The sequence below is a fragment of the Typopeltis vanoorti genome, chromosome 17 (genome assembly GCF_054136105.1).
Source record: "Typopeltis vanoorti isolate ZY-2024b chromosome 17, IOZ_Tvanoo_1.0, whole genome shotgun sequence".
Classification (NCBI taxonomy): Eukaryota; Metazoa; Arthropoda; class Arachnida; order Uropygi; family Thelyphonidae; genus Typopeltis; species Typopeltis vanoorti.
The window spans coordinates 14,260,107-14,276,257 of record NC_143565.1 but is presented as its reverse complement, the minus strand read 5'-3'; the positions used below and the strand labels follow the sequence as shown (position 1 = coordinate 14,276,257).

Sequence of the window (16,151 nt, the reverse complement as noted above, 5' to 3'; positions counted from 1 at the left end):
ATACTTGTATATAGAGACTATTGACTTCACATCAATTGCCTCAGTATTTTATGATGTAAGAACATTATGGGAAGGGCCACTATCTAGACTGGTGCCGTATAAGTACAGAATGATCTCTTAAAACTAGGTGATCATTCAGATCACTCTAATCTCAATGAGCAACTCACAAGGATCATTCTGACTTATTACTCTGATCTGGATCACTCCAGGATATCCTGCAGTGGTTCTGCCAAACAACATCTACAAATGCCTCAACTCCACCCACTGGCAGGTAAACCTTATGATTCAAACACCTTATCTTCTAGAACAGACAACATTTGATGGCCCTCCTGATGACCTTGTCGGTAGATGCTTTGTCACAGGCAAGCATCCAATGGAATGCAGTGATCAAAGATAATTTCAGAAGAAAAAAAACAACCTTATCACTGTGGTTTATTTGCTGAAGTGTATTACTATATTATTAAATATTTCAAAACTGAGATAGTTGAAGAAAATTTAACTGACTGCAAAGTGATCTTTTAGGTCACTCAGAGTTTTTGGAGACAAGTGTATATTCACACTTGAATTGGTAGTTGAAACTGGTGTAGGTATTGGCCCATCCCATAAGATTTTTGCATTATGGGATACTTGAAGCAATTGATGTGAAATCGGTATCCATTTATACAAGTAGACTAGTTGTGAAGATTCTTCACACATCAGCTTTGTTTGCTTATGTCTAGGTAAAGGAGATTAAAACGAATGAAAATGGTCAGCTGTAACAGTAAAGACTGGATCTCACTTGAGTTACTGATAGTAACCTTTGCTTTTTCTTGCACAAAACTAGCATCCTCAGCTAAGTGAAAATGTAGCATTCATTTTCACACAAGCTGTTACTGTTCAACCTACAAATTCCAAACCTTGGAATGTTTTTTTTTTTTTTTTTTTTTTTTGCTACACCTAGGACCTCATAAATTCTTGATGTGTTCAGAAGAGGGCAGTTTGGATAACTGATAACCCTTCTCTCACAGATCTCTCTCTCTGTGGGATAGAATCTAGAGAATGGAGTCTATGTGAAAGTTAGTCTCTGCATTATGTCTACAGATATTTCCAGGGATGTTTTTCATCATAACTGGCATCCATCATGTTCCTCATTTCTGTTAAGCCTACAAAATGTGAACGACAGCTACCCAACCTTTTACATTTGAATTATTGACTAACTCAACCTGCTAATCCCATTCACCCTTTATTCCAATTACCTCAGTTCTGTGAAACAGCCTCCCGCAAAAAGTATTCTTGAGAGAGAGAGAGAGAGAGTACTTCTCTGTGAATACCTTATTACGAGGGTGGTCTGAAAAGTTCTCGGCCTTGACCATAGATGGCAATCCTATCAGCAAGATTTTTTCTTTCTTCTTCTAAGTTGGTACATCTGTCATAAGCATCCATGTGAAATTGCAAGTCATTCTATCAAGTAGTTTGCTTTATACAGCTGTCTGAAGCAAAAGTGTTGTCTGTATCCCTTGAAATGGATAAAATTGAGTATCGTGCGGTTATAAAATTCTTTGTAAAAGAAGGCTTAACGCCAAAAGAAATTCATTCGAAGTTCATAAAGGTTTATGGGCACTCTTCTCTTTCGTTTTCAACAATTAAGAAATGGGCTGCCGAGTTTAAACGTGGCCATACCAGCCTTGAAGAGGATCCACTTGAAGGACGTCCAAAAAGTGTAACAACACCAGCAATCATTGATCGACTGCATGATATGGTATTGGATGACTGGTGAGTCAAAGTGCGTGAAATTGCTGAGACTATAGGCATTTCAAAAGAACATGTAGGATATATTTTGCATGAAGAATTGCAAATGAAACTTTACGCAAGATGGGTGCCACAATTGCTCACAGCAGATCAAAAACTCGCTCGCATGAAAATCTCTGAACAGTGCTTGGAGCATTTTAACAAGAATAAAAGTGATTTTGTGCATCGATTTATTACTATGGATGAGACTTGGATTCACCATTACACACCAGAATCCAAACAGCAGTCAAAACAGTGGACAGAAATCGGTTGTTCCACACCAAAGAAGACAAAGTCGGTTCCATCTGCAGGAAAGATCATAGCATCAGTGTTTTGTGATGCTAAAGGCATTTTGTTTATTAATTATCTTGAAAAGGGTAAAATAGTAACCAGGGAATATTATTCCAATCTTTTAACCAGACTAGACGAAAAAATTCGTGTTTGCAGAAGAAAAAAAATCATATTTCATCAGGACAATGCATCTGCCCACAAAGGTGTTTTGGCAATAGGAAAATTAAGGGATATGCACTATGAATTGTTGGATCATTCATCCTATTCTCGAGATTTGGCTCCCACTATCTCTTCCCAAAACTAAAACTCTTACTCGCTGGTCAGTGTTTTCTTCAAATCAAGATGTGATTGCAGCTGTAGAGGGGTGTTTTGCAGATCTTACTGAGAACCACTACAGGAATGGGATAATGACGCTGGAGCATCGCTGGAATAAATGTATTAGTTCTAAGGGAGATTATGTTGAAAAATAAAAACAATTTTGAAATTATAAATTCGTTTTTTCATTTTTAGGCCAAGAACTTTTCAGAACACCCTCTTATCATGACCTCTGCAGACATACAGTATATTTGCCCTAGGCTTTGTATTATTTTATGTGTGGAAGTTATATATACATAAAGTCCTCCGTCTATTTGTATTTTGTAAATATACCTAAAAATACATTTTTCTAAATGTTCAGTTTCTGGATAATGTTTCCTTTATCTTCCTATTTACGTCTAGGTGCTTATGTTGACCAGTCACAATCTCAACCAGTTTCTTTAATGAAGAGCAAAAAGGAAAACATCAGAGCTGTAAAACTGCCTTTGGATAACTACCTTTTGTAAGTAATATTATCTTAACTCTTTAATTAGGCCATAAAGAAAAACCTGATGGTTATAATCCCTTGTTGAATATGTTGAATTCAGTATATTTTATTATTTTAGTTTTTTTTTTTTTATATATAGCAAACCCGCTGAAGAATGGTCATAAGAACTATAACACATTAGCCCTTTTCACATGCTCTCTCCATCACTCTCCAAATTCTGTCAACTGCTGTGAGCTTTTTAAATTTCTCTCTCTCTAAAACTCTGATGAATGCACAAGGAAAACTCTGATGAATGACAAGGGTCGCACTTGTGCATTCATCAGAACCAACATACCATGCCAGTTCTGATGATTTCTCTCACTGTCTCTCTCTAAAACTCAATGAATGCACAAGGGCCGCACTCGTGCATTCATCAGAACTGACATACCATGTCAGACACTGCAAAAACTTGAATCCCTGCTGTTTGATCTGCTTTGGCTCAACATTTCCCTACCAAATCAACCTGCCCTTTTCATATGCTCTCTCCATGACCCTCCGAACTCTGTCAACCACTCTCAGCTCTTCAAATTTCTCTCTATCTCTAAACTCAATTTCTATAGTCTAAGTACCCCAATAGTGAGGTCATCCTTCTTGGGGAATTTAGTCCACAATTCATATTGGCTCCTGTTCTCCAGTTTTACCAATCAAACAGGCAGGGATGCTGAGGTGTTGCCATCAGCAATGACCTATCTCAGATCATCAATCTTCACACCAGAATACCAGACAACCCACTCCAATTTACCAACACACTTGACCTCTTCCTGACAAGTTTCCCTTCCATGTATACTGTGGTTGTCGGTTCTCCTCTTGGAAACTCGGACCACAACCATGCAAACTACCACAACTGCACAACCATACTCTTTTGCTGCAGAACAACACACAGCCACCAGTTCAGAGTCTCATGTCCTTTAGTGCCAAGGGAGCCAACTGGGAGGACCTCTGTGACTCTATTCCTCCTTCCCTTGATACTTATACTTGATACTTACTACTTCTTCAGTAATTCTGATCAAAATACCTGCTCAGACCGAATAATAGAAATCATTCTCACAAGAATGAAGGCTTTCATCTTGTATTCCAGTCCAAACTCTCAGCCACCATCCAAGCCTTGGTTCTCAAAAAAGTGTGCCAGTGCTGTAAAAGAAAAAAACTGCTTATCACAATTGGCTCAAGACCAAAACTCCATCCACCTGCCCTCTCTGCCTATACTTTGAAAGGGCCAAATGCTGCAAAACTTTTTCATCTTAGGCCTACCTTTTCACATTTGTGTGAAAAGGTAGGCCTAGAACTCTGGCCTGTCTGGCTTTTGTGTTATCCAGCCTGCCCTTCTGCCACATTAGGCCAGATAGTCGAGAGTCTACTGTATATTCAAAAATTAAAGACTGTAAATTAGAAATTCTTATAGCAAAAATTTTGTGCATGCACAGAATAGGCACATGCACTTCCTTTTTGACCTGTGTGTGTGTGTGTGTGTGTGCGCGTGCGTGCGTGCGTGCGTGCACAGTTTGGAGGGAACATTGGTACCATGTATAAAAAAGTAAATAAAAAACAATGTGAGAATTACAGAGAATTTCCTTACTAAGTATTCCAGGTAAGTTAAGTGTTAAGCAAGCCTAGGAAAAGGTTATGAAAAATTGTGAAAAGGAAACTTATTGAAAAGCTTCCTGGGTTCAGGCCAATTGGAAGTGTCAGTGTCGTATCGTGTCGCACTGATTAGATCATCGGCTTGTCGAGAGCTCCTGAAAAGATTAGTATTATTTTGTGTTAACATTAGATATTTTACTAGAATTTTAAGTAGTATTGTTTGCTTTTTTGTTTCTTGGTGTGTCTGTGCAATTTTTGCGTGTTTTCTGTTATTTTAATTATTATTTTTAAGAAAAGATAGCGTACACATGGCACCGATAAAGAAAAAAATGGCGGCCAGGTCGCCATGTTTGTTTAAGAGTTTTGATGTAAACGAATTTATGCAATGTGCTGTCTGTGAGATGTATGCCTTGCGAAGAGTGGTGGGAGTCTGGTTAGAAAGTGATAGTGGAATTAATATGTGTAGAAAGTGTAAAGAGAATGAGGACTTCAAGTGTGTTTCGTGTGTCGAGACTGATATCGTTAATGATAGTCAGAATGTAGAAAATGGTGGTGTGCTAGAGAATTGCGTGGTAGTGCCAGATAGGTGTGAGAGCGTTGCTGAAAGTGTAAATGAAGGTAGAAACACAGAAAGAATGAATGATTTGATCGATAATGAAAATGGTGAGATAAATGCGAGTAGCGAAATTGCCCGTTTGAATGGCGCGATACACAGAGCCAAAAGACAACTGGAGCGTACGGAAAAATGTGTGTTGAATGTACCGACAAATAACCGGCAGAAGTCTGTGACGGCAAATAATAGAATGTTCGTAAACGTCAATAAAATGAAGGAGCGAGTGCTGTATGGGGATTCGCTATTAAGAGGCGTAATAATTGAGAGTTTAACGAAGTCGTACCAGCCGGGTGCGAACATAAAGGACGTCAGCGAATCTATTCGACTGCAAAAACAGAGGGTGAAAGAGATGATAATCGTGGCAGGAACGAATGATTTGAAAGCGGACAAAATGGAAATGATAGAGGATGTGAGGGAGTTATTTGAGGTAGCAAAAGAGAAGAGTGAGAGAGTTAGGATGGTGAGTATCTTACCGCGGTATGACAGCGAAGTGTTTAGAAGGAGGGCGATAATTGCCAATGACTTTATGCGTGGGTTATGCATGGAGAGTGGTGTGGAATTTGTGGATGTGTGGAATGAGTTCGATGGGCGAAAGGACTTATATAAGATGGATGGGTTACATTTGAATGGAGTTGGTGTACGGAGACTTGAAAGAGTGTTGATGAATGATGTGGAAGTGGATGTACAGACTCAGGGAAACTAGATTTATTAAGGGGGGGGGGGAGTAGATATGCAGACTTTAGGGGGGGCAGTTAAGTGTATGGATGAGTATATTATGCCCGGGCGAGTACGACGGACAACAAATCAGAATGGGATAGTTAGTATAAGGCATCAAAGTAGGGATGGGACAAATGGGCTTCTGCGATTCATGTACACTAATGCCAGGAGTATTAGGAACAAGAAGGAAGAGTTTTTGGCCATGGTTGGCACTTCCAGGCCACAGGTTGTCGGTATTAGTGAAACATAGCTGACAGAAGATGATAAAGCTAGTGGGATTGAATGCGATGGGTATAGCGTGTTCAGGAGAGACAGGGTGAATAAAAAGGGGGGAGGAATGTTATTGATGATAGCTGATGAGCTTCAGCCAAGGAGTATAGAAGTTGAACTGCAGGATGGGGAAAAAAGCACATTTGAGGCTGTTTGGTGTGAGATAGAATCTAGCAGAACAAAATATACAATTGGGTGCTGCTATAGACTGGGTGATGGAGTGGATGGTGGGGATAGTATGCATAAGCAAATAGAAGAAATGAGTGGAAGGATGGTAATTATTATGGGTGATTTCAATTATGGTAACATTGACTGGAAAGAGGAGAGGGCACATGGGAGGAAGGAATTGGATTTTATGCAGTTATTAAGGGACAACTATCTACGGCAACACGTAGTGGAAAATACCAGGGGGCAGAGAGTGCTGGACCTAGTAATTGCAACTGAGAATGTAGCTGTAACGAACATGACCATTTTGCCACCAATTGGTGAGAGTGACCATAAGGTCATGACTTGGGAGGTGGCTAAAGGAGTCGAATTTACAATTAAGACTGGGTACATGTGGAATTACCGGGCTGGTAAGTATGACAAGCTTAAGTGTGTGCTTGGCTCAATGCCATGGCATGTAAAACTGCAAGGGCTGGATGTTGATAGTGCATGGGAGGTGGTTAAGAACTGTTTGCAGGAGGCAATGGTTGACTGTATACCAAGAGTCCGAATAATAAATCAAGTAGGGGTTAAATGGATGAATAACACTATTAAGCTTGAGCTGCAAAAAAAGAAACAATTGTGGAGGGAATTTAAGGAGAAGGGTGACCATCAGGTGCAGGAACAGTATAAAGCTCAGGCCAGGGTGGTAACAAGGGTGGTAAGAAAAGCAAAAGCAGATTACGAAAGGAAATTGGCCATGCAGGCTAAAGAGAATCCCAAACAGTTTTTTCAATATGTTGCAAGTAAAAGGAAAAATGCTCATGGTAGAATGATCTTAAAAAATGCTGAGGGTAGGGAGGTAACCGAATCAGTCGATGTTGTGTAATTACTTAGCGAGCACTTTGCAAGAGTATATCATCCAGTGGTGACTTTGCAGAAATGGAAGAACCAACAGCTTATACTGGAATTGTGATGAATGAAGTAGAGGTAACTAGTCTATTACAGAACCTCAATGTCAATACATCTGTGGGATTGGATGGTATACCAGCTCGTGTCGTACGTGAAGCGGCCAAAGAATTGTCAGTGCCCTTGACCATTTTGTTTAATTTGAGCCTCAGGACTGGGTCAGTCCCAAGGGGGTGGAAAGAGGGGAAAATAGTTCCACTGCACAAAGGTGGTTCCAAGGCTGCTGTTGAAAATTACCGGCCAATCAGCATAACAGGAATCATTATCAAGGTCTTAGAGAAAATAGTCAAGAGGAAAATACAAGATTGGATAGAAGAAAATGGGATACTGTATCGGGGACAGCATGGTTTTGTGAAGGGTAGGTCATGCCTCAGTAATTTGCTCACGTATTATAACACAGTGATGGCTGAACTGGATAAGGGTAATCGGTGATTCTACTGGACCTTGCCAAGGCCTTTGACAGGATACCACATGGAATTCTAATCAGTAAATTGCAGCATATGGGAATGGACATAGGGTTGGTGAGATGGATAGGAGGGTGGTTGACGGAGAGATATCAGAGAGTGGTTTACTCAGGAGTAGAGTCCACAAGACGGCCTGTGACTAGTAGTGTGCCACAAGGATCTGTTCTTGGACCACTGCTGTTTAATTTGTTCATAAATGATATAGGAAAGGATCTGAGAGGAACAGTTCATTTGTTTGCGGATGATGCGAAGTTGGGTAGGGCAATAGTGAATGCAGATGACGTCAAAATTTTGCAGGATGATTTGGATAGATTGGAGGTCTGGACTAGGGAGAATGGATGTCAATTTAATGTGGCAAAATGTAAGGTTATGCATTTTGGGGTGAAAAGATTGGAGGCAGTTTACTGCATTGGTGGAACCGTGCTCCAGGAAATTGATGAGGCACGAGATTTAGGAGTGTTGGTGGATAAGGAATTGAAATTTAGGGGACACATTGCAAAAGTGGCCAAATCAGCTCATCAAATCACTTGGTTGCTGAAGAATACGTTGACAAGCAGAGACAAGCAGGTTATTGTTCCTCTGTATCGAGCCTTGATAAGACCCCATCTCGACTACTGTGCTCAGATTTGGTCACCTAGGTTTCTTCTTGATGGGGAGGAGGTGAAGAGGATCCAGAGGCGAGTGACCAAGATGATAGCAGGTCTGTGGAATGAATTGTATGAGAACAGGTTGAGGATTTGTGGGTTGCAAAATTGGTTGATAGGCAGAGGAGGGGAGATATGATTGAGACATTCAAATTACTGAAGGGTTTCTATAAAATTAATTCAGAAGATATTTTTGAGAACAGGGCTGGTTGTGGGAGGACTAGGGGACATCCATGGAAACTGGGCAAAAGTGTGGTTAGTAAAGGTGTTAGAGCTGGGTTCTTTACTTTTAGAGTAGTGAATGAGTGGAATGCGCTCCCTGAGTCTGTGGTGGATTCTGTGACAGTGAATGAGTTTAAGGCGAGGTATGATAGATACTGTATGAATGTCGAATAGTTGTGATGAATATGATTTAGGGCCTCCCTCGATGATTCTAATGAATCCCTGGAGTTGCCCGTAATAATAATAATAATATTTTCACATAAGATAAATAGTTCAGAAATCATGGAAATATAAAAAGAAATCTCTATTTGAGTTTTCTGAATCTGAAAAGGTATATGACAAGGTATCAAAGAGAAAAGCAGTTGGAATTACTGAAATTATATAGTGCAAACGGTACATTATATCAAGCAATACATAGTCTATATTGAATTTTTAATATTGGAATTGTAAATCAGCAGTTAGAAATCAAAGAGGTACTCAAAGATGGTTTGATCTTAAATTAGATATGCACATTATCTCTAATTCTTTATTAACTATATGAATCACAATATGAAGGAAAGTGGCATTATGTCTAATATCAGAACTGGAAATATTCAACTTAGCTCTTTTCTTTATGGAGATGCTCTTGTCTTCCTAAACAAATTCAGTTTAGGATTTGTTTAGTGTGCATTTCCATAAATCTGCAGAATTTCCTAACTAAATTGAATGACAGCTGTAATGAATTCTGTAGGAAAAAGCTGGCTTGTTGGCCATGTGGTTGGCATACCAACTTTCCAACCATCAGGCTATGGGTTTGAATTCTGCCATGTGCATAGATGTTTGTGATTGTCTTTAGGTGGAAGATGAATTTCATTTCCTAGTATGAGACCATCATCCTTATTATTATTGGAAGCCTAAAGTGTCTTGAAAAAATTCCATGTTTGGTTGCTACAGCAAGCTTTCCAGACTAGTAAAAAGTTATTTACTAGTCTGTAAAAAAATACAAAAAAAAAACATAAAATTGATGAAAAAATAGAAAATAATCCTTAGCCTACCCATGATGTAGAATGTACTATAGATTTGCAAATAATCTTTCATGGGTGGGACAACATGAAAAGGAAATATAGCTAGGAACACGGAAAATATTGACTATTTCTGAATGGAAAACTTATAGAACAATTAAAACATTTCATTTATTTAGGTATAATTTTTAGTGAATATAACAAACTAAATAGAAATAGAGAAATGAAATAGAAAAGGTGGTGTTGGTAGGAAATCAACTGAATAAATTTATATTGACTAAAAGAGAAATTAGTCAAAACACTAAACTAGTTGTACAGGCAAACTTCTACTTATGAACTCTGAATATACAAAATTGTACTTATGAACACCACATGGGCTAATAAATTGTATCTCCAATTCATTTAATGCACACAGAACCCCATGCTTATAAACATTTTATGATGCCAGAAGTTCACCAATGCATTAATAAGGTTAACAATATAGCTTGTTAACATCCAACTCATGATTGCATTTCCATAAGTTAAAATGAGTTTGTTCAAACTCATTTTAACTTATGGATTTCTTAGCTGTGTTAGAAATAAAACAATTTTGTCCAAGATTGGAGACCAGATATGAGAGTTCTGAGAAGGATTAGGGGAGTGAATATATAACATCAATGACAGTATCATAATGAGGATAAGCGGGGAAAAAAAAGATAAAAATGAGGAAACTAAGAAAGAACTTGACACTACTTTGGCATGATAGGAATATGTGAGCAGAGCTTAATTAAGGTGGCATCAGTATGGTCACTTAAGCATAATGGGAAAGGAAAGGTTAGCAAAACAAGTTTGTTATCAGGATGGCAGGAAAAAGACTTACAGAAGAAGTGCCTTAAAAGACCAAAATGTGAGATCTAATGATGCTGGAGTCCTGACTGATAACAGATTAATTTGTAGGAAAATTATCAATAGAAAGTTGGTAATGATGTAAACTTTTCACGCAGTGCTATAATTGTAATATCCTGTATAACCCCCCCCCCCAAAAAAAAAAGATATATATATATCAGAAATTTGATTATGATGATGCAGCTAAAGCAATGAGAGCAATCTGTTTATGTCTGTTAACTGTGTTTGTGTTCTTCTGGGTGTCTTGCCTGGATGAAAAAACTCGGTTTTTCCTTCCAGATACTCAGTTTTTTTTCATCAGATAAAACATAGTCATAGGATATTGTAATAGTACTACATGAAGAGTATACCCCCATCCCAAGTGCATATCAGGAATTTGATGATGATGGTACTTTTATTATTAAGTTACACCTCCAATGAGTCTAAGAACTCACTGTGTTAGGGCACTCCATACAACACACCCTATCATCTAAATTACTTAATCCTCCATCTATCCACTGGCTTTCTAATAGTACCATCTACTGCTACTAATGGTATTTTTGTTTATTAATTGCATGTGTTCTCTGTATGATATCAGCAAACTTAACTTCACTTAAAGTCAGAGCACCCAGGTGGACTTGGTTTTCATGATGAGAATTGAACTCAGATCCTCCTGATAAAAGAGCACATTGTTCCATCATTCTTCCAACTCTGCTACAGAGGTGCTTTTCTTGTGTGTGTATTTTGGTTTTTCACAGTAGTGTTAGCCAGTCTAAACTATTGATAATTGAGGGGAGGGAGGCAGAATTGGTTTTCTCTGGGTACCAGAGCACTGAAGAGGACTGAGGTCTCATAGTGGAAGACTGAATTAAATAACAATTATAAATAATGTAATACTTGTTAAAGCTTTTGTAACACTGACTGGTAGAAGATAAGGTTGTGTTTATCCCTAACAATTTTTTTTTAATAATTATGGATTGCATAATGAATGCAGAAGAGAAATATAATTCAGGCATGCACTGGAAGTTATGAAACACTAAATTATTTAAATTTTGCGGATGATGTCTGTCTGTTATCATATAGAATGCAAGATGAAGCAATATTACAAAAAATCATAATGAAGGGGATACAAATCCTTTGATGTTTATCTGCCAGTAAGCGAAACTCTAAGAACTATGGACTAAGATCTACGAGTTTCATACCGAAAAACTATCGGTAAATCCAAGTGTAAGTAACCACTTGGTAGTACAACACCAAGACAACTCGTATCAAAGGTGGAGCAAGCTCCCTCACTATCCTTGATATTTTCTCATAATGTAAAAACACAGCCCCTAGGGGATGTAATACTGTAATTACATTATGAGGAGAGGTCACTACCCAGACCGGTTTCAACCTTTTTTGAGGTCTCATCAGTGAGTAGGTAGACCTGGAAGATAACAAGGTTTAAGTGAAAAGAACTTACATACCTTCACTATACGAATGCCATAAAAGTGTGCCTGTATATTATAACATAGAATAAAAGCCAAAAGGCTATTTTTCTGGCAACCTTAATAATAATGAAGGGGATACAAATCCTTTGATGTTTATCTGCCAGTAAGCGAAACTCTAAGAACTATGGACTAAGATCTATGAGTTTCATACCGAAAAACTATCGGCAAATCCAAGTGTAAGTAACCACTTGGTAGTACAACACCAAGGCAACTTTTGGCTTTTATTCTATGTTATAATATACAGGCACACCTTTATGGCATTCGTATAGTGAAGGTATGTAAGTTCTTTTCACTTACACCTTGTTATCTTCCAGGTCTACCTACTCACTGATGAGACCTCAAAAAAGGTTGAAACCGGTCTGGGTAGTGACCTCTCCTCATAATGTAATTACAGTATTACATCATGTTTTTACATTCTGAGAAAATATCAAGGATAGTGAGCTTGCTCCACCTTTGATACGAGTTGCCTTGGTGTTGTACTACCAAGTGGTTACTTGGATTTGCCGATAGTTTTTCGGTATGAAACTCATAGTTCTTAGAGTTTCGCTTACTGGCAGATAAACATCGAAGGATTTGTATCCCCTTCATTATTATTAAGGTTGCCAGAAAAATAGCCTTTTGGCTTTTATTCTATATTACAAAGAATCCTTGAAAATTGAAGAATCCATAGAAGAGTTAATTTTGGATTCAGTGGTAAATAATAATAAATATGGAATCTGTCTGATGAGGATGTATAGAGAGAGAATTCAAATGTACACAGCTTTTAAGTTGTTCGCAAGAAATTAATTAATTAGGAAATGAAACAATTAATTACAACTAAATTAAGACTGTACTGCATCTGTGCAAGGAGTATTACCCTCGTGGAGCAGAAACATGGGCCATGCTTCATAAAGAAAAAAAAAGAAGAAAGGCCACACAAGCATCTTAGGAAAATATCACGAAAGACATTCACAAATACAAGAACCATGAAGCAAGAATTATGTTTAGCAAATGGAAATGGGTTAGATTCAAATTATATGGGTCCATTCCTTTGATGAACTGGTCTCAAAATAAACAAATTATGAAAATTTTGGAATGGAATCCCCTCCCAAAATAAGAGATAGACCAAGGAACTGGGTAAACGTTAAAAATTTATTTTAAAATATTTATTCAGATTTGAATTATTTATTTAAATGAATTAATGGTATCAGAAGGCTACTGTTGCTTATGCCAATTTTAGTCTAAAAAATTAGTATGTATATACACATATATATATATACGAGGGTTGTTTGAAAAGTCTGGTAAATTTCCAAAGGATGGTGACACAATTCATTCATTCATACCAGTGTCGGCACTTATCTTTTTCATGACCTGTGGCAAAATTTTAGCCCCGTGCGACACATAGTTCTCGTTTGCCAAACATTTAAAATGACTGTGTTCGCATTTTTCATAAAAATATGGAAAAACGAGTTTTGTGCAGTGATAAAACACTTTTATTTGAAGAAGTGGACGGCCACTCAGATCAAATCCAAGTTACATGCAACATGGGGACTCTGCACCAGCATTAAAGACTATTTATTTTTGGATAAATGAGTTTAAACGTGGTCGTAAGTTCATTGAAGATGAAGCGTGCTCTGAACACCCGACTGAGGTCACTACGAAGGAAATGATTGACAAAATCCATGGTATCATTATGGAAGACTGAGTAAAAGTGCATGAGATTACTGAAATTGTAGGCATCTCAACTGAATGGGTGTATAATATCCTGTATGAAAAATTGCACATGAAAAAAGCTGTGTGCACAATGGTGCCACGATTGTTGACTGTCGATCAAAAACGCATGAGAAAAGACATTTCAACACAGTTTGGCAATGTTTAATCGCAATTCAAAGGATTTTTTGCTTTGATTCATGACTGTAGACGAAACTTGGATCCACCACTCTGAGTCCAAGCAGCAGTCAAAACTGTGAACAATACTGGTGAAAGAGCATCGATAAAAAGTGAAGACCGCTTTTCTGGGAAGGTGATGGCCACTATTTTTTGGGATTCCCAAGGAATTATCATTATAGACTATTTGGAAAAGGGCAAGACAATAATAGGAGTCTATTATGCATCATTGTTGGAGCATTTAAAAAAAGAACTGAAGAAAAAACGGCCAAGATTGGCACATAAAAAAGTGCTCTTTCATCAAGACAATGCACCATCCCACATATCGGCCATCGCAATGGCAAAATTGCACGAATTGGGGTTCGAATTGATTCCACATCCACCATATTCTCCGGAGTTGGCCCCATGTGACTTCTTGTTCTCAAACTTAGAAATTTGGCTCGGTGGGAAAAAATTTTCTTTGAACAAGGATGTCCTCAAGGCTGTCAATGACTGTTTTGCACAATTTGACAAATCCTACTTTTTAGATTGGATGAAAAAATTCGGAACTCCCTAGACCAAATGTGTAGACCTGGATGGAGACTATGTTGAGAAATAAAGGTGATTTTTTCCAAAAAAAATGTGTTTAACTTATTTTTTTTATCAAACTTTTCGAACTGCCCTCGTGTGTATATATATGAATGACATCTTTCCTATTTTGTGTTTATCTTTAGTAGTATATGATCTGATATATCTTTCAGATGGAGATGTGGATCAAAGTCTTTGAGTATTAATCAAGTGCTTCAAATAATGCTAGAGATGAAAAACACTGGAGATTGGGATAAAGCTTTGAGATTTGTTCCACAAAGAAAACTTCAAAAATTGATTAACTAAATACAAATATTTAATTAAAGAAATGCAAATTGCTGATTTATTTAAATATAAGTTGATCACAAATGCTGTTATTTCCTTCATTTAATTGCTACCTGCTAAAAAAAAACACCCTTCACTATTTAATTTTGGATAAATGAGTTTAAACGTGGTCATAAATTGCTCATTTATTTAAATATAAGTTGATCACAAATGCTGTCATTTCCTTCATTTAATTGCTACCTGCTAAAAAAACACCCTTCACTATTTATTTTTGGATAAATGAGTTTAAACGTGGTCGTAAGTTCATCAAAGATGAAGCGTGCTCCGGACGCCCGACTGAGGTCACTACGAAGGAAATGATTGATAAAATCGATGGTATCATTATGGAAGATCCATGGTATCATTATGGAAGTGAATTATATTTGTTTTAATAGTATTATTGCATACTACTGTGAAGTCATAATGAAATCATAGTAGGTCACCCTTATACAATGCAATGTATATCATTACACTCCTTAACTTGTTTATTGGCTTTTCTCATCACATTCTGACAGGCATTGTATTCCGTGCTCCTACTACTCTCTTTGCAAAAAACTTCTTAATCTCTTACTCACTGCTTCTTTCCATAATGCTCTCCTCCTACTATATGAAATTTCTCCTCATTGTCAGTCTGGTAAATAACACTCAAGCTAAAATGTCTCAACTATAATCACTCCATCTCCTTTTGAACAGACACTGCAAAATGTATATCCTCATAATTAGAGTTCTGAAGTTCCAGTAGGATTTATTGTTTTCTGTTTCTATAAATTATCTGTATATTTCTATATCCTCTCTATATTAATTCATCGCCTTCAAATCCCCATGACAAGATCTGAGCACACTAATCCAGATGTGATATGATCATAGCTTTATATAATGAAACCACCATAATTCTATCTCTGCTAGTCAGCACGCTCGTCTATATTGCAGCTTTTCCCTGGATTGTCTTCACAACCTTTGCAATATGTCCTCTCACTTCAAATTTCTGTCTGCAATCATCCCAAGATCCTTTACTTCCTCTATTTTTTCCAGTATTGTCCACCAAGAGAGTATGCATCCTCCCATCTATAGTTCCCGAATTTCAAAGCTTAATATTTAGCTCTATGAAACTGAAATTCCCATTCCTTTGCTTGTCTTTCCAGTTTATCCATTCTTCCTGAAGAGCCTTAATATCAGCCCCATTACTAATAACCCTTCCAAGCTTTGCATCATATGCAAATAACTGAATAACTGTCTATAATCCATTAACAATATTATTGTTGTAAAGGTTGAACACTAATAGCCCAATACTTCTCTCCTCCCCACAGAACTGCCTAATAACAATCAGGAAGCCAATATTCAGTCCACTCCCCTCCACCAGCCTGATATCTCTCTGTGTACATTGCAACTTAAATTTCAACTTCTCATATGGCACCTTATGAAATGCCTTTGCAAAATCTAGAAATGGCAGTATATCATTTTTCTGCTCTTTTGTTACTTTATTATACAAGGCAACCTGATTATTGAAACAAGAGCT

General features: G+C 37.5%; 1 protein-coding gene across 1 annotated transcript in view; it reads left to right on the top strand.

Moving 5' to 3' along the window:
* The window catches only part of LOC150097174 (mitochondrial ribonuclease P protein 1 homolog), a 37,796-nt gene extending 23,095 nt beyond the window's left edge, over positions 1–14,701 (top strand). The window contains exons 2-3 of the mRNA XM_090407333.1: positions 2,776–2,875; positions 14,485–14,701. Coding sequence (XP_090263459.1) covers positions 2,776–2,875; positions 14,485–14,617 — 233 coding nt within the window. The 3' untranslated portion in view covers positions 14,618–14,701. The remainder of the gene's footprint in view (positions 1–2,775; positions 2,876–14,484) is intronic.
* Positions 14,702–16,151: the final 1,450 nt, after the last annotated feature.